We start from the raw sequence: 26422 nt of genomic DNA on the forward strand, positions 1-26422 counted from the left end.
CCGGTTGTCATGGAACTGGTTTCAGAATAAACTGCTCTCCGGGGCTGGCGGTGGCTGGGACCTTTTGGAAGGGCCTTTCGTTCGAGGTAGCTCAGGAGGACGCCGCCGCGCAGCCACCCTTTGGGTTAGAAAGGAAGTGGGGAATGTGCGCACCACCCGGGGACTCCCTGACAATGGAATGATGAACTTGGAGAAGCGACATGGCCAATGCCCAGGTTGAGTTTATTTCATGGAAGAGGGGAAAAAAAAAAAGACGTGATTTCTCTGGATACCAAGCAGTGACTGGTACTTTTCATTTCTCTTCCGTCACATCAGACAAATATATTTAAGGGGGGAGGGAGAGGAAACACACATCAACAGAAAAACACCAAAATATAGCCCCAATGCCCCCTTAAATGAGCAGATTTAAAAATTGAAATCGTAAAGCAACATCCTGTTAAGACTTTTTGATTCACTCTATTTACAAATTAAAGTTACATTTTAAAAGATGCCGACATGACTGGCAGGGTCACAGGCTACCTTGCTTTGTCCTGGTTTCCTATCTGGAGAGAAAACTTTTGAAGCTTTCTTCAGCAAAAATCGAACTTTCCTTTTCCACACGTTGTATTTCGTCCGCTGGGTTTCGATGCCTGCGCTTGTCTTCTCGGCTTCGTCTGAGCAGAGGCAAGTACCTTTGGGGGAGGGGGTGCTGTCTGATGGAGCACTCCTCACGAGACTCACTCAGGGGGAAGGAGAGTCTAAGAGATGACACACAAGTAGGTTAATCCTTTGGTTCAGCTTCTTTAAAAAGAATCAATGGATAGGGCTTACACATCAATGGTAATTCTTCTATTTGGTTAAAAACAAATCCACCAGGTAGATTTCCAATTACAATCCAACACTGCTTTAAAAAGTACCACCTCGCTCTTCTCGGCTCGCTGCTCATGAAAGCCACTGTTTACAACTGGTTCGACATGATGCAGGCTACGGTAAGGCACAGTGCATGGTACAAATAAGAACAAATACTTTAGGACCGGCTTTTTTTGTTTTGTTTCCTGCACATACTAAAATAGGTACCGTTTCTCCATGATAAAATTACAACCACAAAAACAGGAAATACATAATCTTTGTTACGAAAGACCTATACAAAACTTTAAAAATTTACACCATCTGAGCTGCCAAAAAAAAAAAAAAAAAGGATTTATAAAAGTGTCAGCTTTTGCTTCCACACATAACAACCCTCTCTCGCCAGTAGGTCCAAGAGAACTTGGGCCCAAAATGTTCCAGCACATTCGGAGGGAAGGAGGATAAAACTTCCCCTTCCTGTTCACACCCCTCCCCTGCCCCCCTACACACACACACACACACACACACACACACACGACAAAAACAAAGTTCAGATGTTGACAGTAGTGTATTCTACTTATTACAAACAACCGACATTGAAAGGAAGATGTCAGGCCAGGAGATCATGGTGCCAAGATGGGGTGTCGGGTTGAGAGTGTAAGGCACTTTCTTTGGGACAGCCGCGTTCCACCGCTGCCACGTGAAGAGACGATGCGCCGGGGTTGGGTTAAGACAAAGGGCTGCACGAGGGTCCTGGAAAGCAGACAGGGCCAAGTCCACAGCAGCCAGGCACAGCATTACACGGAGGTGGTCACGCGGTCCAGGGCGTGGTTGACCTGGTTTTTGTTGGAATCCAGTCCTTTGGCAGCATTCATGTCACTCCGTAAGTTCTCCACCGTCTTTTTCATGTTCTTGAGTTCCCCGGGGTGTGGAGTGGCTCGCCTTAGAAGTGTCCTCTGGAAACAAACAGTGGGGTGAGTGTTTCTGGTGCTGTCCCTTGACCCTCTGAAGCTCGCCGCTCGGAGCCAGGCCTAGCCTCCCAGCACAGTTTTCCCGGAGATTATGAATTACAGTGGGCGCCAGAGCTGTCTTGGGGGCTGTGTGCATGCATCAGAAGCTTAACAGTAATTCATGACAGAGAAAAGTACTTGATCGCTCCACCAGTCATGATAGCAAGATGACTCTGAAAATGAGAGGGGCCCTGGTGTGGTGGTGGTTGAATGGTAGGGCACCCAACTGCATGGTTACTGGTTCAAAACCACCAGCCCTTTGCGGGAGAAAGATGAGGCTTACTACTTTGTATGGTTTCAGAAACACACAGGGGCAAACTGCTCTGCCCTATCAGGTCACTGTCCGTTGGAATGGACTCCATGGCTATGCGCTGGTTTTTTATTTTTTGGGGTGGTGGTAGCAGCTACAGGGTGGCTGAGAGTGGAGTGGACTCCACAGCAGTGACTTTTGGCTCTGTGTCTGAGTGGGCTGATGTGCTGGGGTGCCGACCCCAAGCCCAGCAGTTGGAAAGGCCCAGCTGCTCTAAGGAAAAAGGAGGCATCCTGCTCCCGTGAAAGATGTATGGCCGTGGAGAGCCACAGAGCACTTCTACTCTGTCTGCCCTACAGGGTCACTCAGAGTCGAAATTGACTCAATGACAGTGCGTGTGGTTTCTAACTTAAAGAAAAAAGAGGGCTGGTGGCACAGTGGTTAAGCACGCAGCTGATAATTAAAGGTCAGCAGTTCCAATCCACCAGCTTCCCCATGGCATAAAGATGTGACAACTTGCTTCTGTGCAGACTCTAACCTTGGACACCCCTCAGAGATATCTGTCTGCTCTGGCCTACAGGGCCTGACGTGATAGCAGGGCTTTAGTTTGTGCTTTATTTTAAAAGAGATCAGTGTGAGATAAAAATAACATTCCATGAATAGTAAGAAAAGAAGATGTTAAAAATACAAGTGTAGGGTGTGGAGGAAGAAAAGGCTTAAGGGGTTTAAAAAGAAATCCTAACTTACTCTCACTGCAATGTTCTACTATGGCCCAAAGGAGTTCTTGTTTCCTTCAGGCTCGGAAGCCTGGGAGTTAAAGAAAGGGGATGCTGGAGAAAAAGGGACTTCCTTTCTTAGTTTGTTGCTGTGTGGGCTATTCATATGGCCTACTGATGAAAATTCAGCCTTCGAATACGGGCAGCAGTGCTAGACATGTACAGGGTATGGCCTTAAAAAAAAAGCATACTACTTAACCTTTTGCATGCAATTCAGCTCATAAAATAGCATTAAAAACATCCTTTAGGTGGCCTGTCTAAGATTTTCAGCAAGAGTCAAGCAAGGCTTACAAAATCCTGAGAGAGCACTGGTGAAACCAAGAAGGAACTGGTTAAAGTGAACAGACTCTAATGTGTCTGTCATGAGGGAGCCCTGTGGTGTGAAGCCCTGAGTTACACTTTAGGCTGCTAACTTCCAGGTCAGCAGTTCAAAACCACCAACTGCTCCATGGGGAAAAGTTGAGGCTTTCTACTCAAGGAAGGAGTTACAGTCTTGGAAACCCACAGGCGCAGTTCTACCCTCGTCTACATGGTCGCTATGAGCCAGAATTGGCTTGATGGCAACGAGTGTGGTTTCCAGTTTGGAACAAGTCATGGGACAAGCATTAGAGAGCCGTGTTGTTGACCCTACTTTGCCATTCCCGATGCACGTTCTGCACTAAATCTCAGCTGGTGGCAGCAGAATACCAGACCCAAAGACACAGTATAAAATTTGCCCTTTGCTTGGGGCTCCAAGTACTCTCTCCTGCTTATGGAAATCTCCATTGGTGCAAAAAGCGGAGGAAGCCAAAGGCAGCTTGGAGGAAGAGTCCAAAAGCTGTCCCTGACTCTTGGGCATAAGACACAACCATGGTCCTATGCCCACAGCAGTGCGGACTGCTGGAAACAGGCGAGAGACATTTCCTGTACAGAGAAAAGCGAGAATGAGAGTTTTCCCAGTCTGACCCTGATTTCTCAGTGCAGCTCAAGGTCCTCCCACCAAAATAGCAGTCATTCTATACAGAGGCATGTGACGTGGTCTCAGGAAAAAAAGCTAAGTCACACATGATGAAATGCGAATGGAGCCAGTAGAGATCTATACCCTGAATGACTGGGGTGGCTGGGTGGGAAGAGGTTTACACGCACACAAACACCACAAACGATTCGAACAAAAAACTCTAAAGTCACATCCCCCTTATTGTCTGTGAATCAGTGCCTACTTTTGTCTTCTAAAAGAACTCTAAATGCTGAATGCAAAACAGAGCACATCTTTTCAATTAGAGAAAACCCTGTTAGGTAAAATTCTCAACATGTGCAAAGCTTTGAAGTTTGAACTTCATGGAGGCATTTTGATACCGTTTCATTGTCGTCTTCATCCAGTTCATCCTCCAAAAATCGGATTGCACTGACTCTGTTTACCGCGCTCTCGTTCCAGGCTTCATCCGAGACGTCATTCACCAAGTTCTCAAGCCCTCCACAGCGAGGCAGGTTCTCTGTTGGGACAAAAAAGGGGCCCATCAGTAGGAAATGGATTTCTGAACCCGACAATGCTATGTCCCAACTTGGTGGCCAATCAGGCTCCACCTGGAAGGTCCTAGGGAAATGATCTGATAACCGTCCACAAACCATGCCGTTTGGAAACCCTATGGATCATGGTTCTACTCGGATACACATTGGGTCTTCATGGATCGAAATACCCTCAATGGCAGCTGGCCGTATGCAGTAACCATAAAGAGAGACAGGGCTATAGGAGCTGAAATAAGGAGGACAAATTAATTTTTTCCACCTCCCAGTCTTGGCTTTAAAAGCAAACAATAAAACGACCCCATAACCATTACTGAATGAGTACTGAGTTTATGTTTGGTGTTGTTAGGTGCCAGTGACTCAGTTCCAACTTATAGCAACCCTGCACACAACAGAACAAAGCACTGCCTGCTCCTGTGTCATCCTCACGATTGTTGAGATGTTCAAGCCCAGTGCTGTGGTCACTGTGCGAATCCCCTGAAAACACTAGACAATGGAGTAGTGATGGCTGCCCAAGACGGAGTGGTGGTGGTGTAAGGAGTAACAGTGCGCATGGAAGTGTCTACGTAAATGTGCTCAAAATGACACCTGTTCTGTCATAGATATGTATAAATCCCACTACAACTAAAACCACCAAAGTAAAAGGTCTTGGGCAGGGTTCCCCTTCTTTTTGATTTTGCACCATTCTATTGGAGATCATGTAAAACATCTGCTAAAGGCACGTGTTTACTATTTTATTACAGAGAACTTCAATCACTAATTCTGTTTCCTAATTCTCTGTTACAAACTTTAAATGCATGACAGTGATGTAGCTGCATGCTGAATACTGTTATGATTAGCTGTCATCAGATGCAGCCACATGAGGCCCTAACTCATGGTGAATCCTGACCCAACAAATGCTACTCAGTCCTATACCATTTACCTCTTTGAGGCCTTAAAAGCTCAACTAATAAAGCAAGGCTTGGTAACTTGGATTGGGGTGGGGGGTTGTCTTCCCAATTTAGTAGCTTCCTATCCTCCAAGAGCACTTCAGTTGTCTTCTATCAAGCCAAGCTCCCAACAAATGAATTATAATAGCATTCTGACGCTAATGTGAAGATTTCTTAAGGCCACACATAATTTACCAGAGATGTAAAAACTCAAAACAGTCCTCCTGTCTTAGGAACAGTATAGCTGTGGCTTTAACGATTAATTATCTCATATTGCACATGTGCACTTTACGTGACTCCTTGAATATTCTTAGGAATATTTGAATTCTCAACCTTGGCCAAAGTTAAAAACGGAAAAGGCTGCTTAAGAAACAGGTAGAAAAAACACCGTTTCTACAAGGATGCAGGTACTGTTCCCAAAGGAGTCTCATAATGACCTCACAGGGTCTGGCTCTGCGGGAAGATTATAAAACATGCTATCACATTCATATGGGGAGAATGAAACTTTATAGCAGGGGTCCTAGAACTATGGCCCGTGGGCCGCATGCGGCCGGCCGAGGACGTTTATCCAGCCCACCGGGTGTTTTCGCCGCCGCTGCCAGTCCTGCTTAGCAGCCGACTCATCCAGTGTGCACAGGAATTTGTTCTAGTTTTTTTTTTTTAAACTATAGTCCAGCCCTTCAACGGTCTGAGGGACAGTGAACTGGCCCCCTGTTTGGAAAGTTTGAGGACTCCTGCTTTATAGGTTGATAAAAGTCTCTACTCAATCCCACAGCCACACACATATTGCCCCAAAGTCAGCTCACCTTGGCAAGTTGGCTCAGAAGGCAGCTGAGGGAGTAAGACACATGTCAAAATCTTCTCCCCGGTGGTGTGGTCTGTGTCTGTCTGGAAGGTGAGCAGAGGCTGGGACTGGTTGTCAGATAGCCAAAGTGCTTTCAGTTTCAAGGTGGTCAGAGATAAAGGCAGATGCAACAACCTAATTTGCAACAAAAGGGAGACACCATGATCTCAAATCTTGTAATTAAAGCAACCCCTGCAAATAAAAAGACGGTGAAAGTTTTTTTTAAGCTTCTTTGTTCAAAGTGCACAAAGATATATAGACCTTTTCTTGTTGTTGTTATGTTGTTGGTATTGTCGTGTCAGTTCTGACTCATACTGACCCTCTGTACAACAGAACAAAACCCTGCACCAGCCTCACAACTGTTCTGCTGTGTGAGCCCATTGTTGCAGCCACGGTGTCCATCCGCCTTGTCAACGGTCTCCCTCTTTTTTACTGTACCTGTACTTTACCAAACACACTGCCCTTTGCCAGCAACTGGTAGCTCCTGGCAACACATCCAAAGTGCATGAAGTGAAGTCTCCCCATCCTTGCTTCTAAGGAGCACTCTTCCCAGACAGATTCGTTGGTTCTTTTGGCAGTCCGTTGGACTTTCCATATTCCCTGCCAGGACCATGATTCAAATGCATCAATTCTTCTTTCTTCTTGTTAGCTTCTCAATAGACTGCATCACCGTTGTGATGCACAGGGTTTTCTTTGATGGATTTCCAGGCCTCTCATCCAGGTCTGTCTTTAGCATGCAAACGCCAGTGAAACACAGTCAGCATTAAAATAGACACAGGAGCCAACACTCCAGTGACAGACAGGAGCTGAACCTGTGTCCAGCACAAAAGGAGAGGGTTCAGCCCCTGAGCCACCACAGCTGCATGTTTATGCAGAGGCCTGATTGCCCCTTTGAGCACACATTTTTCCAGTAGATAGCTGTGTTTCTCTAGTCTGCTACTCACCACCCACCAGGAGGTGCTTTTGGTCATCAGTCCCCCAAATGAGGAAGGGTCCAGCTAATGACAGGTAGGACTCATTTTTAGGTCTTATTAGTTCTTGTACGAGGAAGTTCCAGAGAAAGAAAGAAGGCGTTAAACGTGGAAGGATCTGAAAGCAGGACGGAAGGCAATAGCCCCTTGTCATCAAGTCGGTTCTGACGCATAGTGAGTGCCTGTCTAATGTCCGGGATTACCTCTTTCCAGGAGCCCCTGCGGGGTGGGCAGGAGAGTTACCCAGTTTGCAGAAGAGCTGCCGTGCCCTGAAAGATTAGAACATGCCCTGCCTGTGGAGGACACCGGCTCTGTCTGGGAGATCATTTGAAGGATTCCGTTAGAAACGTTCAACTTTCAGTTCTTAGCGGATCCCACCTGTCAGACTCCTCCGTGAGAATTAATGTCCACCTCAGATTGTTTCCCGTTTCCAAATGAGACACACCTGAAGATTAGTTAGGCCATTTGACAGCTTGGCTGCAGCCATTCAAACCTATTTAGGAAATGGGGGACTGACGTGCCACCTGCCAGAAATCACATGTACCTGCTCAAATTGACTTTTAAGTAGAGTGGTTTCCCAATAGGGGGCGACTCTGCTCCTCCGGGGGGCATTTGGCAATGTCTGGGGATGTTTTTGGTTGGCACAAGGGCTGGGGGGCTGGGAGTTGGATACTAGTGGCAGCCAGTGGGTTGGGGGCCAGAGGAGCTGGCAGTAAATAAGACAGGGCTCCCCCTGCTCCCCCACCTCAGATAACATGGAACTGTACCAAAGGGCAGGAAACTTGCTTTAGAAAAAGCCAGAACTTAACACTAGTCTGCTAACTCACTCTGAAAACAACTTACTAACTTACTCCCTAAGTCAGAAGGGACTCTACAGCAGTGTTTGGTCTTTGGTTTCGTTTTATCCCGTATAACCAGTGTACAAGGGACTCCGCATTATTCAAGCCTTAGAAGTGGTTTTATATAAGAAAATATTAGTATCTCATTTCATTTATCTACAAAAGGATGCATCTCCGCCTAAAAGAAATCCCTGGCCAATTCAATTTGGAAAAAGAGGAGACAAGGATGGTATGTCTGTCTCTCATTCGGTTATGTTCCTATTTTCAGTTCATATATGTGGACAATCTACTTACACATCTACCGAGAGAGAGTGTCGCATTTCCGGATGTGTGTACCACTGAACTGGAGACTTATGGGCAACCGCGCTTTTTCACTTTACTGAACCAAAGGGAGGTTCCTCTGAAATTTTCCATTCTCCTGCTTCTTTCAAAACTGGAGTTAAGCTAACATCCTCGAGAATGTGGGGATTTCCAGGTCTGAATCCAGAACCCTTTAGTCAGCACCTCTCTTTTCTTCATCATGAGAACATGAAGGACAGAGGCAGCTTCCCACCTGGACACCGGCACAAAACACAGACACGCAACCGTGGTCGGCTGCCCTCTCAGCCTGGAGCCAGACGCCCAAGGCTTCCATCAAAGGAGCCACAGGGAACACCAAGAGCACCGCAATAGCGTCGAAGGACGACAAGCTCTGTGGTAAAAGCTAACGTCAACTACGGGACTCTGCAGCGACAGACCTCACGATCAAGTTGAGCCCAGCTCTGTCCGAGTACCAACTTCTCTAGAGCAACGCTTCCCTGCAAGGAATCCACGTGCCAGCTGGGCTCCTGACTGCACCCGTCACAGGGGCCTGTGTCCTGTGGCCAAAGGTGATGCCAGCAGTGGGCAGGAGGGAAAAGGCCCTGCTCTCGGCCACCGCCCTCCCAGGCTGCGCACAGACCTTGTGCAGGCCGGGCCCCCCTCGGGCTGGCTCACCCGGCGGGGCCGGAGGAGAAGACACACACACGCCTCTGTTTCTCTTGGGTGAGCCACCCAAGGCCAAGTCAGGTCATAGATTTTTTAAAAAGTATATTTATCCCTACTTTCCAGGGGGTGCTAAGAATATGTTTTTGGTTTCTCCTGGTGTCGTCTGTACACGGCCGAGTAAATATGAGAAACCACAGCTCCATTTCTACATATGTCTGTGTTCTTTCTATTTGGGACGTCAGCCCCTCAGAAAGAAAAGGCCGGCGGTTACTAGTTACATCCAGGGGACCAGGCTCTCCCGGCATATGCCCGGCCTGACGTGACCTCCCTGCCTCCGAACGACAGCTGCCATTGTTCGGCAGCAACTGCCCCCGGCCCGCTTCTGAAGGCTGAGCCCCGCGGCAGTGTGGAGGGAGGGCGGGGTGTTAACTGTGAGGCTGGCCTCGAGGACCTGATAGAGATCAGGGCGCTGTGGGTCAGAACCGACTCGGCGGAGCTGGCTCTGGTTTCAAAATATCAAAAATAAAAACACTCTTTATGCGCCACCCCCCTACCCCCCGTCCAATTTCAAAGTTGCTACAAAATAAAAAGACTACATTTGGGGGCTGCTCAGTAATCTCTAGTATGTTTTAATATTTCAGTAATTTTGAATTTCATTTCTTACTAGGTGAGGTTTTATAAAGCATACAGTGTGTGTGTGTGGGGGGGTTGTACATACCACCATCTCCCCCATTGACAAGCGTGGTTTCCAGTATTTGCACCATTGGCAATGCAGCGCAGGAGCCCTGGTGACACAAAGGTGAAGCGCTCAGCTGCTAACCCACCCAGCAGCAGCAGCAGCGTGCGGGAAGAGCTGGTGCTCTGCTTCCAGAAAGAGGATCGCAAAAGTCAGACTGAGGGGGAGGATCAACTCTGTCACCATGAGAATCAACTCAAGGGCCCCTAACAACACAACTTCGGTGAACATCCTGAGAACCCCAATTCTGTATACTGAAGCTATTCCTATGCAATGGGGCCTTAGAATTAAGTAATTCTGTGTCTTGTGTCCATCGGCAGCAGATGCTACAATGTACTTTGCTCCTACTGACCTGGAAAGTAGGCTGTTTAGTGCCCAAGTGTGACTCTGCAGTTAACCTTACTGTAATTTTAGACTATCGTTCTTGTAAAAGGAAGCTTTTAGACGCTGATAGGCAAGCTCTTTGCTTCCATTTGCTATTTTTATATGCTTGAGAGAAGAGACAGAAACGTCTGTTGTATTTGGTAGGGCTTCCCGTCTGGGGACATTTTTGCAAGCTTGAAGGATAACATGGTAACACTGAAAAACAAATGGACATTGTTATGAGTTTCTATGCTGATAGTTTAATAAGTAGTGATTAAATATTTTATTAGGCTTAAATTTGGTTACGAATCTGTATTTACATGGACTAAATGACACCCTTGACAATCTCGACTGACAACTATGTAACTAGACTTTTTAATTGGGCCTTTTCCACCCGGGCCCAAACCCAATATAGTATAACTTTCCTTTGTTCTGAGACCTAGAGAATGGGACCCTTGTTGTTAGGGGTTGTGCTGTTAGGTGGAGTTCGTTCCAACTAATAGTGACTCTGGGAAAAACAGAAGGAGATAGCTCCTCCCCGCCTGGTCCTCTGCCATCCTCACAATTGTTCCTCTAGTTAAGCCCATTGGTGCATCCACTATATCAATCCATCTCATCATGGGCCTTCCTCTTTTTCACTGCCCCTCCACTTTATCAAGCAAGATGTCCTTCTCCAGGGAATGGTCTCTCCTGACAACGTGCCCAAAGTGTGTGAGACGAAGTCTTGCCATCCTTGCCTCAAAGCAATCTCACTGGATTTCTTCCAAAACAGATTTGTTGCCTCTTTGGATATGGTATTTTCAATATTCTTCACCAACACCATAGTTCAAAGGCATTAATTTTTCTTAGGTTTTCCTTATTCAATATCCAACTTTCACAAACATATGAGGTGAATTGTGGGATACAAGAAGATTTTGCCCAGGTTGTCTCCTGCTTGCTAGCTCACAGTGTGTGGTCAGCTGCTTAGAAGTTTTCTCCCTGAAGGAATCAGCCACGCAGAGCAATCAGACTATTGTCTGTCCCACCATAGGTGGGGCTCACAACCTATTGATAAGGATAGTGATGGTTTCTCTGGAGAGCCCAGAGAAATGGTCAAGCCCACTCAAGGGCGACCAAGGCTAGGCTGCCATCCTGAATGTAGGATCCGCCCATCTTGTCACATGTGTGCCTGGTCAATCCCCTTCCTATTACATGTACACCCCTAGCTCTTCCCCTTCCTGGGACACGTATGTGTATTGTACGGCTCCTTCCTGTGACATATGTGGTTACCTATAGTCGGGGGGCTTGCATAGCCCAAGGTATATAGAATAGCCTTGGTAGGAAATATACTCTCCCTCCTCCTCCTCTCATATCCCAACGCCATGTGGGCCACCAAGAGGGGCTGAGGTGAGCATGCTTCAATAAAATGTATGCCTTTATTTTATCTTCTCTCCTACCTCTCCTCTCTTCTATGACTTTACTATGAGCTTCATATATTATCGCCGTACAATTTCGCCTTCAGACCTCCCACGAGTGTCAGAGACTGGCTACTCTGACAGTGAATGAAAACACCATGGCTTCGGTTAGGCTCTCCTTAGTCTTCCAAGTAACATCCTTGCTTTCAACCTGCTAAAGGTGTCTTATGTAGAAGATTTACCTGAAGCAATGTCAATCTTTTCTCTGCTTACCATAATATTACCTATTGGACCAGTTATGCTTTTCTTGACAATGAGTTCGAACCCACACTGAAGGCCATAATCCTTGACCTTCATTAGCCAGTGCTTCGAGCCCTCCTCACGTTCAGTAAACAAGGTTATGTTACCTGCATGTCTCAGGTTGTTAATAAGCCTTTCTCCAACTGCCTCGTTCTTCTTTGTAAAATCCAGCTTCTCTAGATTTGTTTCCTTGTTCAGCATATGACTGAAGAAGCACGGTGGGAGGATACAACCTGTTCTAGTCCAAAAAATGTCTCCTAATCCTTGTATAGGTTCACATGGGGCCCGTACTCGCGTGAAAAACAAACACACAAGCAGTTTTTAGAGATCAGGGTAATCTTTCTGTTCAAGAATTAGCGATCCAAATTCATTCCCACGGTGAGCCAATATGTGGAGTCGCTGAGTTTCTCTTGGTGCTTGAGACGAGAGGTCCTTCTCGGCACCCCCTGCCGTAGCAGTTCCAGCAGTCAACTTAAATTAGTTGAGTTTCTAGCAGCCAGCGAGTGGTCTTAGGAATACATCAAGGTGTCCCAAAAGCATTAACTTCAAAATGGGGAGCACTCCTGAAAGCCATCACTCATCTCTGAGCGCCAGTGGAGAACTGCTATTTATTTAGCTCTGCTGTCTATAATGCATTAGCAAGAATGAAAAAGGCTGTCCTATGCCTGACCTAAGTGACGAGCTCATCAGCACGTAGGGGCCTGCCCCCCAAGTGCTGTTCAGATTGCTGGTGTACACCATGCCAAAGGTCATCTTTCCCTGACTGATCATTTCCCCTCTCTAGTCATATCATACTTGCAAACAATTTCTTTTTTTTTAAATCCCTTTAGCAACAAAGCCTGTGTTACAAGACACTGTGCAGTAGCCTGCTATTCATTCTGCAAAACATCATTCACCTTTCTCTTCGTTCAATAAATACCACGGGACTGAAAAGGGATGGCGGGAAAAAACAGAGTGAAAAGCGAGTGGGATAGTTTTCCATTAACTTTTGGAAGCCCCCTTTGCATTCCCCAAGGCATCTACTGTGGAGCAGGCATTGTGCGCATAAGCCAGGAGCCCTGACCGCAGGCTGTGGTCGGATGAGGAGGGCAGGTGTGTGTAAATGGGTAGTGTTCACTGCCTGTGAGTGCTGTTTTGGGACTGTTCACCAGTGCAGACTCAGACAAAGACTTCTGGGAGAAGATAGATCATGACAACTGTGTTAGACAGGGTTCTCCAGAGAGATAAAACCAGATTGCTGATAATTATATATATATATATTTATAAAGATAGATATATAACACAAGAAATGAACTGTTAAATTATATACAGATAGATATATAATACAAGAAATGAACTGTTAAATTATAAAGCAGTACAAATGGCTCAGTGCAACTCACTCCCATGAGGCAGTTGTGAGACACTGGCAGTCCTTCAAGTCTTGAGGGCCACCAGGTAGTCCTCTGTAGAGAGAGCTAGGCTATCCCAGCACAGGTAGCAGCAAGGCAGGTCACCAACTGTCAGTCCCCAGCTCCAGAGATGTACATTCCAATTCTCTGGTGAGGCAGGGACCTCAAATTACAGCGACAAAGTCCATAGGTTAGGTGTCCCACAGGTAGTGTAGCTTGCAAATTGAAGCACAGAACAAGCAAGGCAGCCGCACACTGGTCCGATGATCAAAGAGCGAGAGACAAGGAAGGCGAGGCTCACCGAGCCATTTATCTCTCTGCCCTTCAATTAATCCCACATGTGTTTATCGGCCAGGCTGGCACAATAAACTAACTATCTCAACAACGAAGAAGAGAGGAGGCCCAGAGGGAAGAGGGTCCCAGGCCCAGGAAAAGGGCTTGTAAAGGGGCTTGGAAAAAGAAGAAACGATGGCATCTTAGTTCTCAGTCCCTAAACCAAATCTTCATTCCACAGAGTGAGGGAAGGCACGGGGCAGACGCTGGCAAGCAGTCCAATGGCATTTGTGATCCTGGGAGTTGAGCACAGGAGGTGCCCTTGGGGACATCAGTTTGCTGGCTCTTAACAAATCAGAGTCTCTTACCTGGGGACTCTGACAAGGGCTGTGGATCCTCGCATCAGAATAATGTGCCTGAAAACAAGTTTGCTTCTATTTCAGAGGTTTTAGGCACCAGCAGAGCCTATCAAGGCCTCAGGTTAAAACATATCCCAATTCCCTCATGCTTCAAGCGCACATTGCCAAAGAGGAGACTCTGAAGCTCAGATGGCTAAAAAGCAAGTGGGAAATGCCAAGGTAAATCCTAGGCTGTCTGAAACCTATGTGCTCTTTCCTGTACCCCACTGATTCCACGAAGGATATCCATAAAAGTGGAACTACATGTTCAGGTGGTCCCTGGCCTTCTCTATGCTACTGGGATCAACCACACCATCTCCCATTTTGAGTTCACCCTGGTCAGGTTCATTTGATTAAAAACAACAACAACAACAACAAAACCCTCACTGCCGAGTCAATTCCAACTCATGGCAACCCTATCGTATAAAGTAGACCCACTCTTGTGTAAATCTTCATGGGGGTGGAAAGCCTCATCTTTCTCCAGCAGAGGAACTCTACGTTGCTTTTGGACCTCCAGATTCCAAACACTAGGCCAAACATTATATCGATACACACGCACACCCTTTTGAAGACCTGCCCATTACATGAATTTCAGTGTCTTGGTTTATTTTTAAACAGAAGAAGAGAAAGGCATCAGGTTGATGACCGACGGCATTGACATCTACCTGACATTCTCCAGTGGCTAGCGGTCTGCACTACTGACCTTGTCGTTAGCAGCCCAATGCACAAACTACTATGACGTCAGAGGTCCTAAGAGATACGGAACACCGGAGCCAGGGCAGGATGCACTGAGGGCTGTGGTGTGTTCATAGCTCTTCCTCAGGCTCAAGCAAAGCCAGCCCAAAGCGGCTTACCTGTTCCCTGCTACATCCAGGACATGAAGTTCTGTGGCCTGCGACACCTCCGCAGGAATCCGTGTTAACCTATTGTCACGCACGCAGAACACCGTGAGGCTGCAGCAACCGCCAATCTACAAAACGAAACAAAATACACCTTTATTCCTGTTTTGTTTGGTTTTTTTCCCTGGTGGGTGGCGGGGGGCGGGGGGTAGGTGGGATGCGATGGGGTGGGGCTGGAGTATCTTGTTTATGAAAATGTGTGAAATGATCCCACATGGTGCTAAGTCTCGCTGATGACTAACTATGATTAATGTGAAATCATACGAAGCAATGAGAAGTCCAGTAAGTTCAAGATATCTCTGCAAACTCCATCAAGAGAGTAAGGCACCCGGTTCAAAACTACATTCTAAAAAGGAAGCCATTTCCCACTGTTGCCGTCTAACACAACCGAAACTTCTGAATGCATTCACCACGTTACGGACTCAAACCAAGCACAGCGTCATGTAGTTCATTTAGACCCACGGTGACTCTTCAGACACAGAACTGCCGAGACGGGAAGCTCTAAGGAAGCAGACAGACTCGTCTTTCCCCCTCGCTGGGCTTGAACCACCAGCTTCAGGGTTAGCAGCTGACACAGAACCCATTCCTCCTCCCGAATTTCCTACTGAACTACACGGTTCAGGTCAGGATTATTTGGCAACTTCCAAATGGAGCTCCGGTGGCATGGTGGGTACTTGTAGGGTTGCTAACTGCAAGGTGTGCAGTTCAAAACCACCAGCCCCTCAGAGGGTGACAGATGGGGCTTTCTACTCCCATAAAGAGTTAAGTCTCGGAAACTCACCGGGGCAGCTCTACCCTGTCCTATAGGGCTGCTATGCATCGGCATCAACTCAATAGCCGCGCGCTTGAGTTTTCTAGATTACAAATGCTCGGCTAAAAATGGTATCAATAAACACACTCCTTTTTGAAGAGCTACCCATTAATTCCCTGCCTTGGTTTACTTTTAAAACAACAAAAGAAGGGCGTCTGATCCACGATCGGACACATTAACTCCCATCTCACATCTTTTTGTAGGTTCTTGTCATTCACAACTTAATCTGGTAAATTCCCTTTCCCCTGACAAATGCAAAAACATCTTAACAAACGGTGCATTTGGTAGATGCGTAGATTTAACCTCCTCACTTACAGCTGCCGGTGAAAGCATGCAAATAGATATCGGCATCCAAACCAAATGTTTCTTTTTTACAGCAATTCAAGAGGAACTGCGCTTTGCGTGCACTGGTCTTCAAAAAGGAACACAAATACAAAAATGTCCACTGATCCTCTTGGACAACTTGGCTGTGGTTCTCAGAGTCAGGAAAGCTGAACCAAGGGGTGGAAAAATAACTCAATCCTAGACACAACCTTCTGCAGGACTCGATGAAGTACGACATTCTTCTTGGACTTGCTCTCTTGACGAAGAGCAATTGCTAGCAAAGGCACATGAAGGAACCTATTGAGACGTCTCTGACACATGGAAAACTACTCCGCAGAGTTCCCCATTCCAGGAATGGAAAGAGACTGGAATCTTCAATGGTATCAAAATGCATTTTCTGTCCTTTTCTGTTTGTGTATGTATTTATGTATATACACTCTCCTAAGGAGCCGAATACATATTTGTAAAATGACTACATAATTGCTTTCACAAGCAATCTTTTTATATCTTTCCTTTAAGAGCTTGTGCACAGAGACTTTGAAGTACTATATTTAACTGAAACTCCCCCACTGCCATCATCTCGACCCTGTCTGTCTATGGAGCGCTCCCTAGGTCTGTAGGTCTTTACAGTATTAGACACCCTTATCTCTCTCCTGAGGAGGGTCTAGTGGGTTTGAACCTCCAATCTCGCCATTAGTATCCTAACACAGTTAACTATGACAGAAGTAAAGCAAAAGAAACAGAACAAATGGATGAAGGGACACTGGTCACCAGGGTTGATTAGCTGGTACCGCTATACCAGAAACTCCACAAGTGGGTAGCTTTAACAAACAGATGGGATTTTTTTTCCTCCCTCACAGTTCAGGAGGTTAGAAATCTGAATTCAGTCAGGGCACCATCTCTATGAATTCAGTCAGGGCACCATCTCTAGAGAAAGCCTTTTCCCCCCTCTGGTGGATCTGGTGGAAAGGCACTTACCTCCTTTTAGCATCTGCTGCTGAGCAATCTGCATATAGTGTGGAATCTCTGGCCCTTGCTTGCTTTTTAATCTACAGTGTCAGAAACTCACAGGGGCAATTCTACCCTGTCTTATCGGGCTGCTCTGTGGCAGAACTGACTAGATGGCAGCGAGGTTTTTGTTTCTGTTTTTTTTTTTTTTTTAAGGGGGAGAGTGGTTTTGAGTTCATCCTACCCTGATCCTGCCTCATTAATCAAGGCTACCCATTCCCAATGGGATTACAACCACAAACACAAAGATCAGGAATTACAGTGCATCTTTTGGAAAAGGTGAGGGAGGGACACAACTCAATCTGTAATACCTGGGATGTACCCAGACATGTGGAAAGGCTTTTAGTGTATTCTCTTTCTTCTTATTGTTCACATTAACCATCCTTGTAAAAACGATGTGCTCAATATCCTTTAAATAGAGTTAATACTTTTGGTATCACCATTTTTCACAGAAATGCCTTTCTTGTCACAGCCTTGTTATGTCTTCTCAATCACCCAATGATTAGTAAGCTAAATGACCCATCAAACCCAAACCCCATTGCCAGGGAGTCGCTGAGAGCTCGTTGTACCCCCATGGGAGAGAACAGTCCCAGACGGTTTGCATGGCTGTCAATCTCTATGGAGCAGCTTCTACATCTTTATCTTGCAGAGCACTCTGGGCTTCTGAATGTCCTGCAAACCCAACCCCAAACCCAACACATTGCTTGCCAGTCCATTGAGACTCAGAGCAACCTCATAGGACAGAGTAGAACTGCTCCGTACAGTTTCCAGGGTTATAAGTCTGTACAGAAACAGACTGCCCAGCTTTTTCTTGCTCAGTCTGGTGGCATTTAACCACGGACTTGCTAATCAGCAAGTCAATGCTTACCCCATGGTGGCACAGGGGCTCCTTAAACGCCCCCTACTCTTCCATCAAGTCCTCCCAGGCCCCGCTGGTTGCTCTTTGTATTTTCCCATAGTCGTGATGAACACTAACCGGCGGCCAGCATAAACTACTCGTGAAGGTTCTTGAGTCAATTTGATGGAGTCAGTGTATCACGTGTACACATTTACAAGGACAAATAAAAGCGGACTGCTACTGGATGCAGTACATCAGCTTATCCAAACAAAATGTGTGTAAGCTTTTCCCTGCAGTCAGTAGATGGCAACAGATAAATTCCCTCAGCAATGTGGACCTCTGAATAAGACTTACAGAGAAGGTCCAAGGAGGGGATTTGCTGAGTCAATTCAATTAAAGGGGGAGGGATCAGCCCGGAAGGTGAGAGTGACTTTTTCTAGGATCTCCAAGGGGGCAATCTTGATAGCTTTCCATGCAGGACAAATTATGACCATGTAGCTTATAATGAAGACAGTTTAAGAAAACAGAAAGCTGCTTTGGTGAAAAAAAGGCCAAGATAGTCCCAGTGGGGGATGTCCCCTCACAACAACGCAGCTGCTCACTCTTCAGAGAAGGCTAGAGCCGTCCTGTGACGCTTCTATTGGGAAACGTTAGCCCACCTACCCTTGCTGTTGTTGCTATTAGGTGCCATTGGGTCGGCTCTGGCTCGCAGTGGCCCCAAGTTCAACAGAAACGAAACACTGTGCGGTCTTACAATTAGCGCTGGCTTGCAATGAGCGGGACAACCCACCACACCACCAGGACTCCTGGGGAAGGGCTAGAGACGTGGAAATACCACTTTCGAAAGACAGCGCTAGACGGAAGACGTGTCAAGAAACTACAGTTTCATGTTTTGATACTTTCGTAAAGGTGTCTAGTGTTTTGCAGCACTAGCTTTTGACTTATCCTCATGCAAACACAAACCAGGAGCTTGGCCAGTGTAGTGCTCATCCATCTAGCCGCCTACGTACATACACATATTTTGTAGGTAAACTCAAACTCCCTGCCATCACGCTGATTTCCACTCACTTAAGCATGCCTGTATGCTTACGTTTATGGACCGACTAGGAAAGGCTGTCACTTAAACCTAGCACCGGCTTCTATTTGGAGCAATGGAGACAGCAAAACCCTTCTCTGCTTTGGGATGTGTCACTTTTATAAACCCAGGGCCCGAACCCTCCTAACGGAGACACGCAAGAGATCAGCTGGGCGTGTCTTCCCTCCTCCAGGTGTCACTCAGGTGTCAGGAATGGCCGGGGAGGAAAGGCAGCAAATCACGGATCCTTTTGAGGAGCAGAGTGATTAGATCCTCTCTGATAAGTTCACACGATTCCACCCAAGGCGAACACGCAGGAACACCCCAGACCTCCAAGCGGCTTGCCCCCCATAGCAAAGGGGAACCCACACTGAGGTCAGGGCTCAGTGGGACGCCTGTACACCCAGAGGGCTGTTCTAGCTCAGCAGAGAGCTGCTGGACTGACCACCCCTCAACCTGACATCCTCCTCCAGGAGGCTGAGCATATCTGCTAAGATTCTCTAGCTCAGACAACAAGCTTCTGGAGGCCACCGAGAGCGGGGTCTGGGGCTTGTTACTCCGCAGTCAAGTGGTGTGCTGGGCGCATCCCCCTGCCGTCCTGACCCAGGCATCTGTAGGAAATATGTGTTTTGGGGGTCCTGCTGCTACATCTCACGAGCATTTTCTCTTTCTACTATGTGCACATGTTCTCTATATTGGAAATCCATTGACTCACTGAAGTGGATCAGGAAAGGCTCTAGAGGCTTCTAGGACAATACATATTCTGGGCAAGTCAACAACGGGCCTCCAGTGTTGGTGAGGAAACAGCACGAGTGCCCAGGCAGCATGTGTGCTGTTCCCGATGTTTAAAGCTCCATTCCGATTTTTCCTTTCCTGCTCTCATCACATACCCAGTGGAGACTCTCAAGGGTGGGAAACAACTGTTTCCAATGGCCTCCCTCCCAGGCCCTCTGGACTGTTACAACAGGACGTGTGCATGACCTCCTGATCTCTACTCTGACTACATTAGGAAAAAAGAAAAAATGCCAACAACAAAGAGCACATGTCCCGGCAGCAGAGTGTGGTAGAGATCCCTAATCGCCCAACACAGGCACGCGCGGTCCTGGGCAAACGTGTGTGCAAACAGAGCCCTCTTTCCAAATCAATGAGGGAGGAGTGGCAGGATGTGAGAAAAGGTAAAGCCAGAAGTCAAAAGGTAAAGTTATTCATAACCATCAGAGGCGGCACTTTGAGGTTACGCAGACCTGGGTTAGAACCCAAGCTCTGACAACATGTGCTTTGTGGGTCTGGACACAGGACTTTAATTAGAAGTCACAATAAGCATTTAATGAAGTGAAGCCACATACATACTTCACTGCCCATCAGAGAGCCTGGCCCATGGTTGCTGCCAAGTAAAGGGGGTAGGCATTTGTATTGTTTTTAAGAAGTGGAAAGCCTATGCCCAAACGGCTAGGCACAATCATGGGTGCCTACCATGTCCTTCAGACTGTGCTGATGCTAACAGGCTCAGCCCTGCCTTTCGTAGAAAACGGTCCCCCTGGCAATGTATCACAGAGGCTTTTCGTTAATGACAGTACAGGGGTGGAGGCACTGGAAGTTAAGAAGTAGTTTGCTTGCCTTCCAGGCTGAGATGCTACACAGGTTTCATCAGAGCATCCAGAGTAAGACAGAGTAGGAGGAAAGACCTAGTGACCCACTTCTGAAAACCAACCAATGAGAAAACCCTATGGGACACAAGGGGGTGGTGACTGCTGGGCAGGAAGGTTGCCAAGGGTCAGGGCCCAACTTGGCACATCCAAGAACAACAGTGAAGAACTGTCATGAGTTCATTAATATGTTGCGTGTTTCACTCGCTGCATTTTTGCTTTATCTTCTGGCTTGGAGAGGCAGAGCTTACAGAGTGCTTAGTGGGCATCAGGATAGAATGTCTTTATCACTTACAACTTCTGGGAAGCAGAGTCACTGTTTAAACAGCTGATTACCGGTTATGTAAGAAGTTGATTATTTTTAAACCTCCCTTAAACCACATAATAGCACCTTCCCAGAATCCCGAGTTTAGATTTAGATTCTCTTAGAATCACAGAATGTGGTGAAAATCCTGGTTGAGCTGGTTTCTGCCTCTCTTAATTCACGCTGATATTATTCCCTAAACACTAGGTACTGCTCTGATCCATCTCAAGCAGACGGGCCGTAGAGCTTACAACAAGCTCCTTACTCGCGTTGACTTTCACTCGGCATTCATGGTTATGGGTTACGTTACCCTAGAGGAGATATTCAGATTGAAGGAGGCAAGGGCTTATAATCTACTCTGTCCATGCTTGTGCTGAGTGGTTCTTACCAGGCTGCCGTGAGGTGTCAGTTATCCAGTGCTGCTACAGCAGACACTGTCCAGGTGGACCGCTTTCACAGAAATTCACTCGCAGTTTCGGAGGCTAGAAGTCCAAATTCAGGATGCCAACCCAAGAGGAAGGCTTTCCCTGTTGACTCTGAAGGAAAATCCGTGTGTGGGCTCTGTGAGGATCTACATGGGTCTTGGAATCAATCTTCCCTTGGGTCTAGAACATTCTTAGGACACAGACTCCAGTTTCAAAGAACGTGCATGCTCCACTCCAGGCTCATCTTTCTGGGTAGTAGTCTTGCTGCTTGCTCCTCTCCCATTTTTATCTCCGGTAAGACAGGTGATACAGGTCACACTCCAAGGCAGCCGCCGTACATAGAATCAGAGCTGTGACCGGAGCAAGTTTACTGAATTCCCCCTCTAATCCCTTTACAATGGATTGACTGATCACATCATGGGGATAATCTTATTTCATAACTGCCAAATGACATCGCTACATAACTGACAAACCACTGAGAATCATGGTCCAGTCAAGTTCACACATGTTTGGGGTGGATACACTTCAACCCATGACATAAATGAAACTTGACTTTCCTTCAGTAGCTTCCCTTTTAATATTATTTATAACAAAACTGAATCCACACACTGAAGGCAGGGAAAAAAATACAATAAGCAATATCTGGGCAGGGTATAATTCAAGTGGAAATAGTACTGTACATCATTTTTAGAAGCCAAAGACTACTTTTACCTTCCCCACCATCTGTGGCATATTATTCAAATGTTTCCTACTTCATAAATATCTTAGAAATACCGTGGCTTTGGGATTTCCTGAATTACTGGGCACCAATATCATAGATATTTACCTACAAGCTACTGTATTCTTTTTCTCATACCGGCCATAAAAAAAGTAATTTATGTTGATTGGACAATAAAAACCACAAATCCACACATAAGCAAAATGAGGGAAAAAAACCTCACACCGAATCCTACCACAAAGGGACATGCAGTATTAATATATGGTGCACAAACTTCCAGTATTAAAGTCATGCATTTGTGATTACATGTGAGTATAATTCAAGTTTTGTTACAAAATCATAAAAATCTTTATTCATCAATATGTGAGGTTGTTGTTTTTTAGTATATCCTCCATCTAGAGGCATACACTCCTGAAGGTGGTGTTGTTGTCTTTCCTTAAGAACGCTGCACTCTGATTTACACTAGGTCAAAGGGTGGTTTGAGCATCCGCAAACCGGGCTCCCTTTCAACATTATTTGCGTCTGGGGAGCAAAACGGCAGGGGCAGCGGCCATATCAGAGCTGTCGAGTGGACAAGATAAGGTTCTCAAATGAAACTCCTGTAGGAGCATCCTTGTTGCCCTAAAGAAGGAGAAGATGCATCGTCACGATGGAAACATGCCTCAATACGACTTACCTGGCTTTTTGTTCACCACGCGGTTTTGCCTTTTCTTGACACTTCTAAAAAGTCCCCCATCGTCATGCTGTGTGTGCTGAAAAAGTCTATCACGATTACCCTTTTGAGAGCCCCCGCAGTAAAACAGCTGCCACAGCCTCTGCATTGAATGTAACTCACCCAGCAGATCCTTTCTGGGAGTCACTGTTTTGATGGGATCTTTTTTTGGAAAGCCCCCTAATGAGAGTGTAAGAAAGGGGTGCTCCTGAGGGAATCTGTCTGCTGCCATCCATCAAGTGCAGAGACACACATGCTTACAGATGTTCTGTGCAAACATTTGCACGCATGAACCAACACTATGATCTCTAACACCGTGTTTGTATTTGATTATCAGAAACATTTTCTTCTTTTTTAAAAAAAGTATTTATTGGCTCTTACAGCTCTTATCACAATCCATACATCCATCCACTGGTCCAGCATATTTGTATATATGTTCCCATTGTCTTTTTCAAAACATTTTCTTTCTAATTGAGCCCTTGGTATCAGCTCATTTCCCACCTCTCCCCCCTTCCCTCCCTCATGAACCTTGATAATTTATTAATTATTGTTACCTTTCATGCTTTACACTGACCGCTGTCTCCCTTCTCCCACTTTCTTGTTGTTTGTCCATCCTCCTGGGAGGGGGTTATATATTGATCATTGTAATCAGTTTTCCCCTTTCTCCCTCTACCTTTCTCTTCCCCTCCTGGTAGAGGGTTTTATCTGCTCTGGATCCCCTGTGTTGCAAGCTCTTATCTGTACCACTTTACATGCTCTGGTCTAGTCGGATTTTTAAGGTAGAATTGGGGTCATGATAGTAGGGGTAAGGGTGGGGAGGAAGCATTAAAGAACTATAGGAAAGTTGTATGTTTCATTGATGCTATACTGCTCACCCTGACTGGCTCATCTTTTTCTTGTGACCCTTCTAGAAGGGGATGTCCAATTGTCTGCAGATGGACTTTGGGTCTCCACTCTGCGCAATTACCCTCATTCACATTGATATGATTTTCTGTTCTGGGTATTTGATGCCTGATACCTGACCTCATTGACACCTCATGATCACAAAAGCTGGTGCGCTTCTTCCATGTGATCTCACTTGTTCATCTTCAAGCCTTTAAGACCCCAGATGCTGTATTTTTTGACAGTTGGGCACCACCAGCTTTCTTCACCGCATTTGCTTATGCACACATTTTGCCTTCAGTGATCCTGTCAGGAAGGTGAGCATCACAGAATGCTGGATTATTAGAACCAATTCTTCTTGCATTGAGGGAGTACTTGGGTAGAGGCCCAATGTCCATCTGCTACCTTACTACTTAACATATATATATGTACATATCGTTGTTTATATATAAATATATTTATATAAGTACATGCCTGTATAAATGTCCCTTGCCTCCAAGTTCTTTCCTTCATTTCCTTTTACTTCGGGAACATTTTCTTATGTCATAATGTCTCTGGAATAATATCCCCTGCCCATGTAGATATTTCATTCTACAGATGTACCTCAGGTGATTTCACAATTCATCCTTGTTTGGTACTGCTACCTAATTGTGCTCCTTCTTTGTTGCTGACCTGGACAAGACTAGTTAGCCTTCCTAAGACTTCATTTCTCAGTTTATCAGTCTATAGAATGGATATAATAATTTAACCTACACCTCACAGAGCTGGTATGAAAATTAGACAAGAATATGTATGAAAGGACTTGCCCTGATACCTAGTCTCTGTCTGCATCTTATATATATTGTCAACATTGGGCATTTACAGATTTTCGCTAGACCAATGCACGCTAGTTATAGAGCTGCCATGAGCTAGCTGCCTGCACAAATTCTAATCATAGTGTCTCACACATGCTAGCTGCCCCTATAAACACTTAGTGTGATATGTTGGGCACATGTTATCTGCTCTTATATACTGAGAGATATTCAAGTAATTGATAATTATTTTCTTAGGATATATTCATGGAGGTGGAATTGAAGAATCAAAGGTAAAGAGACTTAAACAATTTTATATAAGATCACCCTTCCCTAGAGAGAGTCTGTAGCATATTGTTATGGTAACATGCACTACCCTGAACATCACTAACATTTGGTGACAGTTGGATTTATTGTGCCAACTAGGCCAATAGGAACATGTGGGCAGGGCTTAATCAGGACACACCTCGATTGGAGGATGACTGAAATAAATAAAGAGAGCCGGTATCCCATCTCTCTCTTGCTCCCTGGTGAGTGGACAAGCATGCTGCTACTTTAGCTAGTTCTCTGCCTCAACCTGTGTGCTACACTACTTGTGGGCCCAGCCAACCCATGGATCCTATCACTAGAAATTGAGGCTGCTTCAAGACCTGCTTCGCCACACCATTGATGTATGCACTGTTTGAGCTTGAGGCTGGTGGTTCCCATCTCTTTCCTTGAGTTCCATATCCCATCAGGACAGGAGTGATTTTATACAGAGAGAACCGCACGGATTCACAAAAAGACTTTTGGAAACAATTGAGGGATTTGCTAAAGTAGCAGGACACAAGATTAACAAGCAGAAATCAATCAGATTTTTATATATAAGTGGGTACCCAGGAAAAAAATATTTTAAAAGTTCCACTGGGTGAAACTTTCATAGTACGCATTTTCCGCCTAAACAAGCATGGAGCAACTTGTTCTGAATTAGTGCACCCAGTGGCGTTGCCTGAGAAGGTTCTCTCTGGCCACAGTGCATTTTTTTCATGAAAGCAGTTTTGCTCAAACCTCGTTTTTTGTGTGTGTGTGATGGCCAGGTTAAGAGAGCAGTGTGCAGCTGTGAGATTTTGTTTCCTGCTCAGGAAAAATGTCACAGAAACTGTTGTGGTGTTGAGCACAGCTTACAAGGACAGCACCATGGGAAAAACTCAACTACACAAATGGTTTTCTCATTTCAAAAAAGGTGAAATGTTGATTGATGATAAACCTTGTTCTGAACATCTGTCAACTTCCTGAACAGACAAAAATGTCCACTCATGGTACCATGTGGAGTTCGTTCCACCAGGTCAGACTATTAATCAAGCGTTCTATTTAGAAATACTGAAAAGATTGCATAGCACTATGCAACAAAAAAAGGCCTGATATGTGGGGGACAGGGGACTGGTTTTGCCACCATGGCAATGCACCTATTCATGTCACCATCTCAGTGCACCAGTTTTTGGCAACCAACAGCATGGCCCTCTTGCCCCACACACTTTACTCACCTGACCCTGCTCCGTGCCACTTTGTTTTGATTTTGTGAATGAAGAGGCACGTGAAAGGGCAGTGATTTGACTCACGATATAGAAGAGGTGAAGGGAAAATAAAAGGGAATGCTGTCAGCTATCCAAACAGATGAGTTTGAAAACTGTTTCCAACACTGGAATTGCAAATTTGACAAATGTATCGATGTAATGGAGAGTACTTTGAAAGTGATACAACTGTTTTGTAAAAAAAATTAAAATACATAGCTTTTGGGAAAAAATTCCGGGTCTTACTATTAAAGAGAGCTCCTAGAGCGACATCAACAAAATAATACCTTTTAAAATAGTCACACACATATATATATCATATTAAATGAAGGGGGAAGTGCAGAGTGGAGACCCAAGGCCCAAGTGTCGGCCAATGGAGATCCCCTCATAGAGGGGCTTAGGAGAGGAGATGGGTTAATTAGGGTGTGAGGTAGTATCGATGAAGAACACAGCTTTCCCCAAGATCCTGGATGCTTCCTCCCCCCAACTACCATGATCCGAATTCTACCTTGCAGGGCTGGATAGGACAGAGGCTGTACACTGGTACATATGAGGGTTGGAGATACAGGGAATCCAGGGTGGATGATACCTCCAGGACCAAGGGCGTGAGGGACGATGCTGGGAGAGTGGAGGGTGAGTGGGTTGGAAAGGGGGAACTGATTACAAGGAGCCAC

At 45.9% G+C, this 26422-nt stretch overlaps 1 protein-coding gene across 1 annotated transcript in view; it reads right to left on the minus strand.

Annotated features, from left to right (window-relative positions):
• Window positions 1-205: 205 nt before the first annotated feature.
• The window catches only part of LRRC1 (leucine rich repeat containing 1), a 159894-nt gene continuing 133677 nt past the window's right edge, over window positions 206-26422 (minus strand). Inside the window, exons 11-14 of the mRNA XM_075554964.1 lie at window positions 14620-14735; window positions 6100-6272; window positions 4197-4333; window positions 206-1781 (exon numbers count right to left, since the gene is read on the minus strand). Of these exons, the coding sequence (XP_075411079.1) occupies window positions 1623-1781; window positions 4197-4333; window positions 6100-6272; window positions 14620-14735 (585 nt within the window). The 3' untranslated portion in view covers window positions 206-1622. The remainder of the gene's footprint in view (window positions 1782-4196; window positions 4334-6099; window positions 6273-14619; window positions 14736-26422) is intronic.

This window comes from Tenrec ecaudatus, chromosome 7 (assembly GCF_050624435.1).
Source record: "Tenrec ecaudatus isolate mTenEca1 chromosome 7, mTenEca1.hap1, whole genome shotgun sequence".
Lineage (NCBI taxonomy): Eukaryota > Metazoa > Chordata > Mammalia > Afrosoricida > Tenrecidae > Tenrec > Tenrec ecaudatus.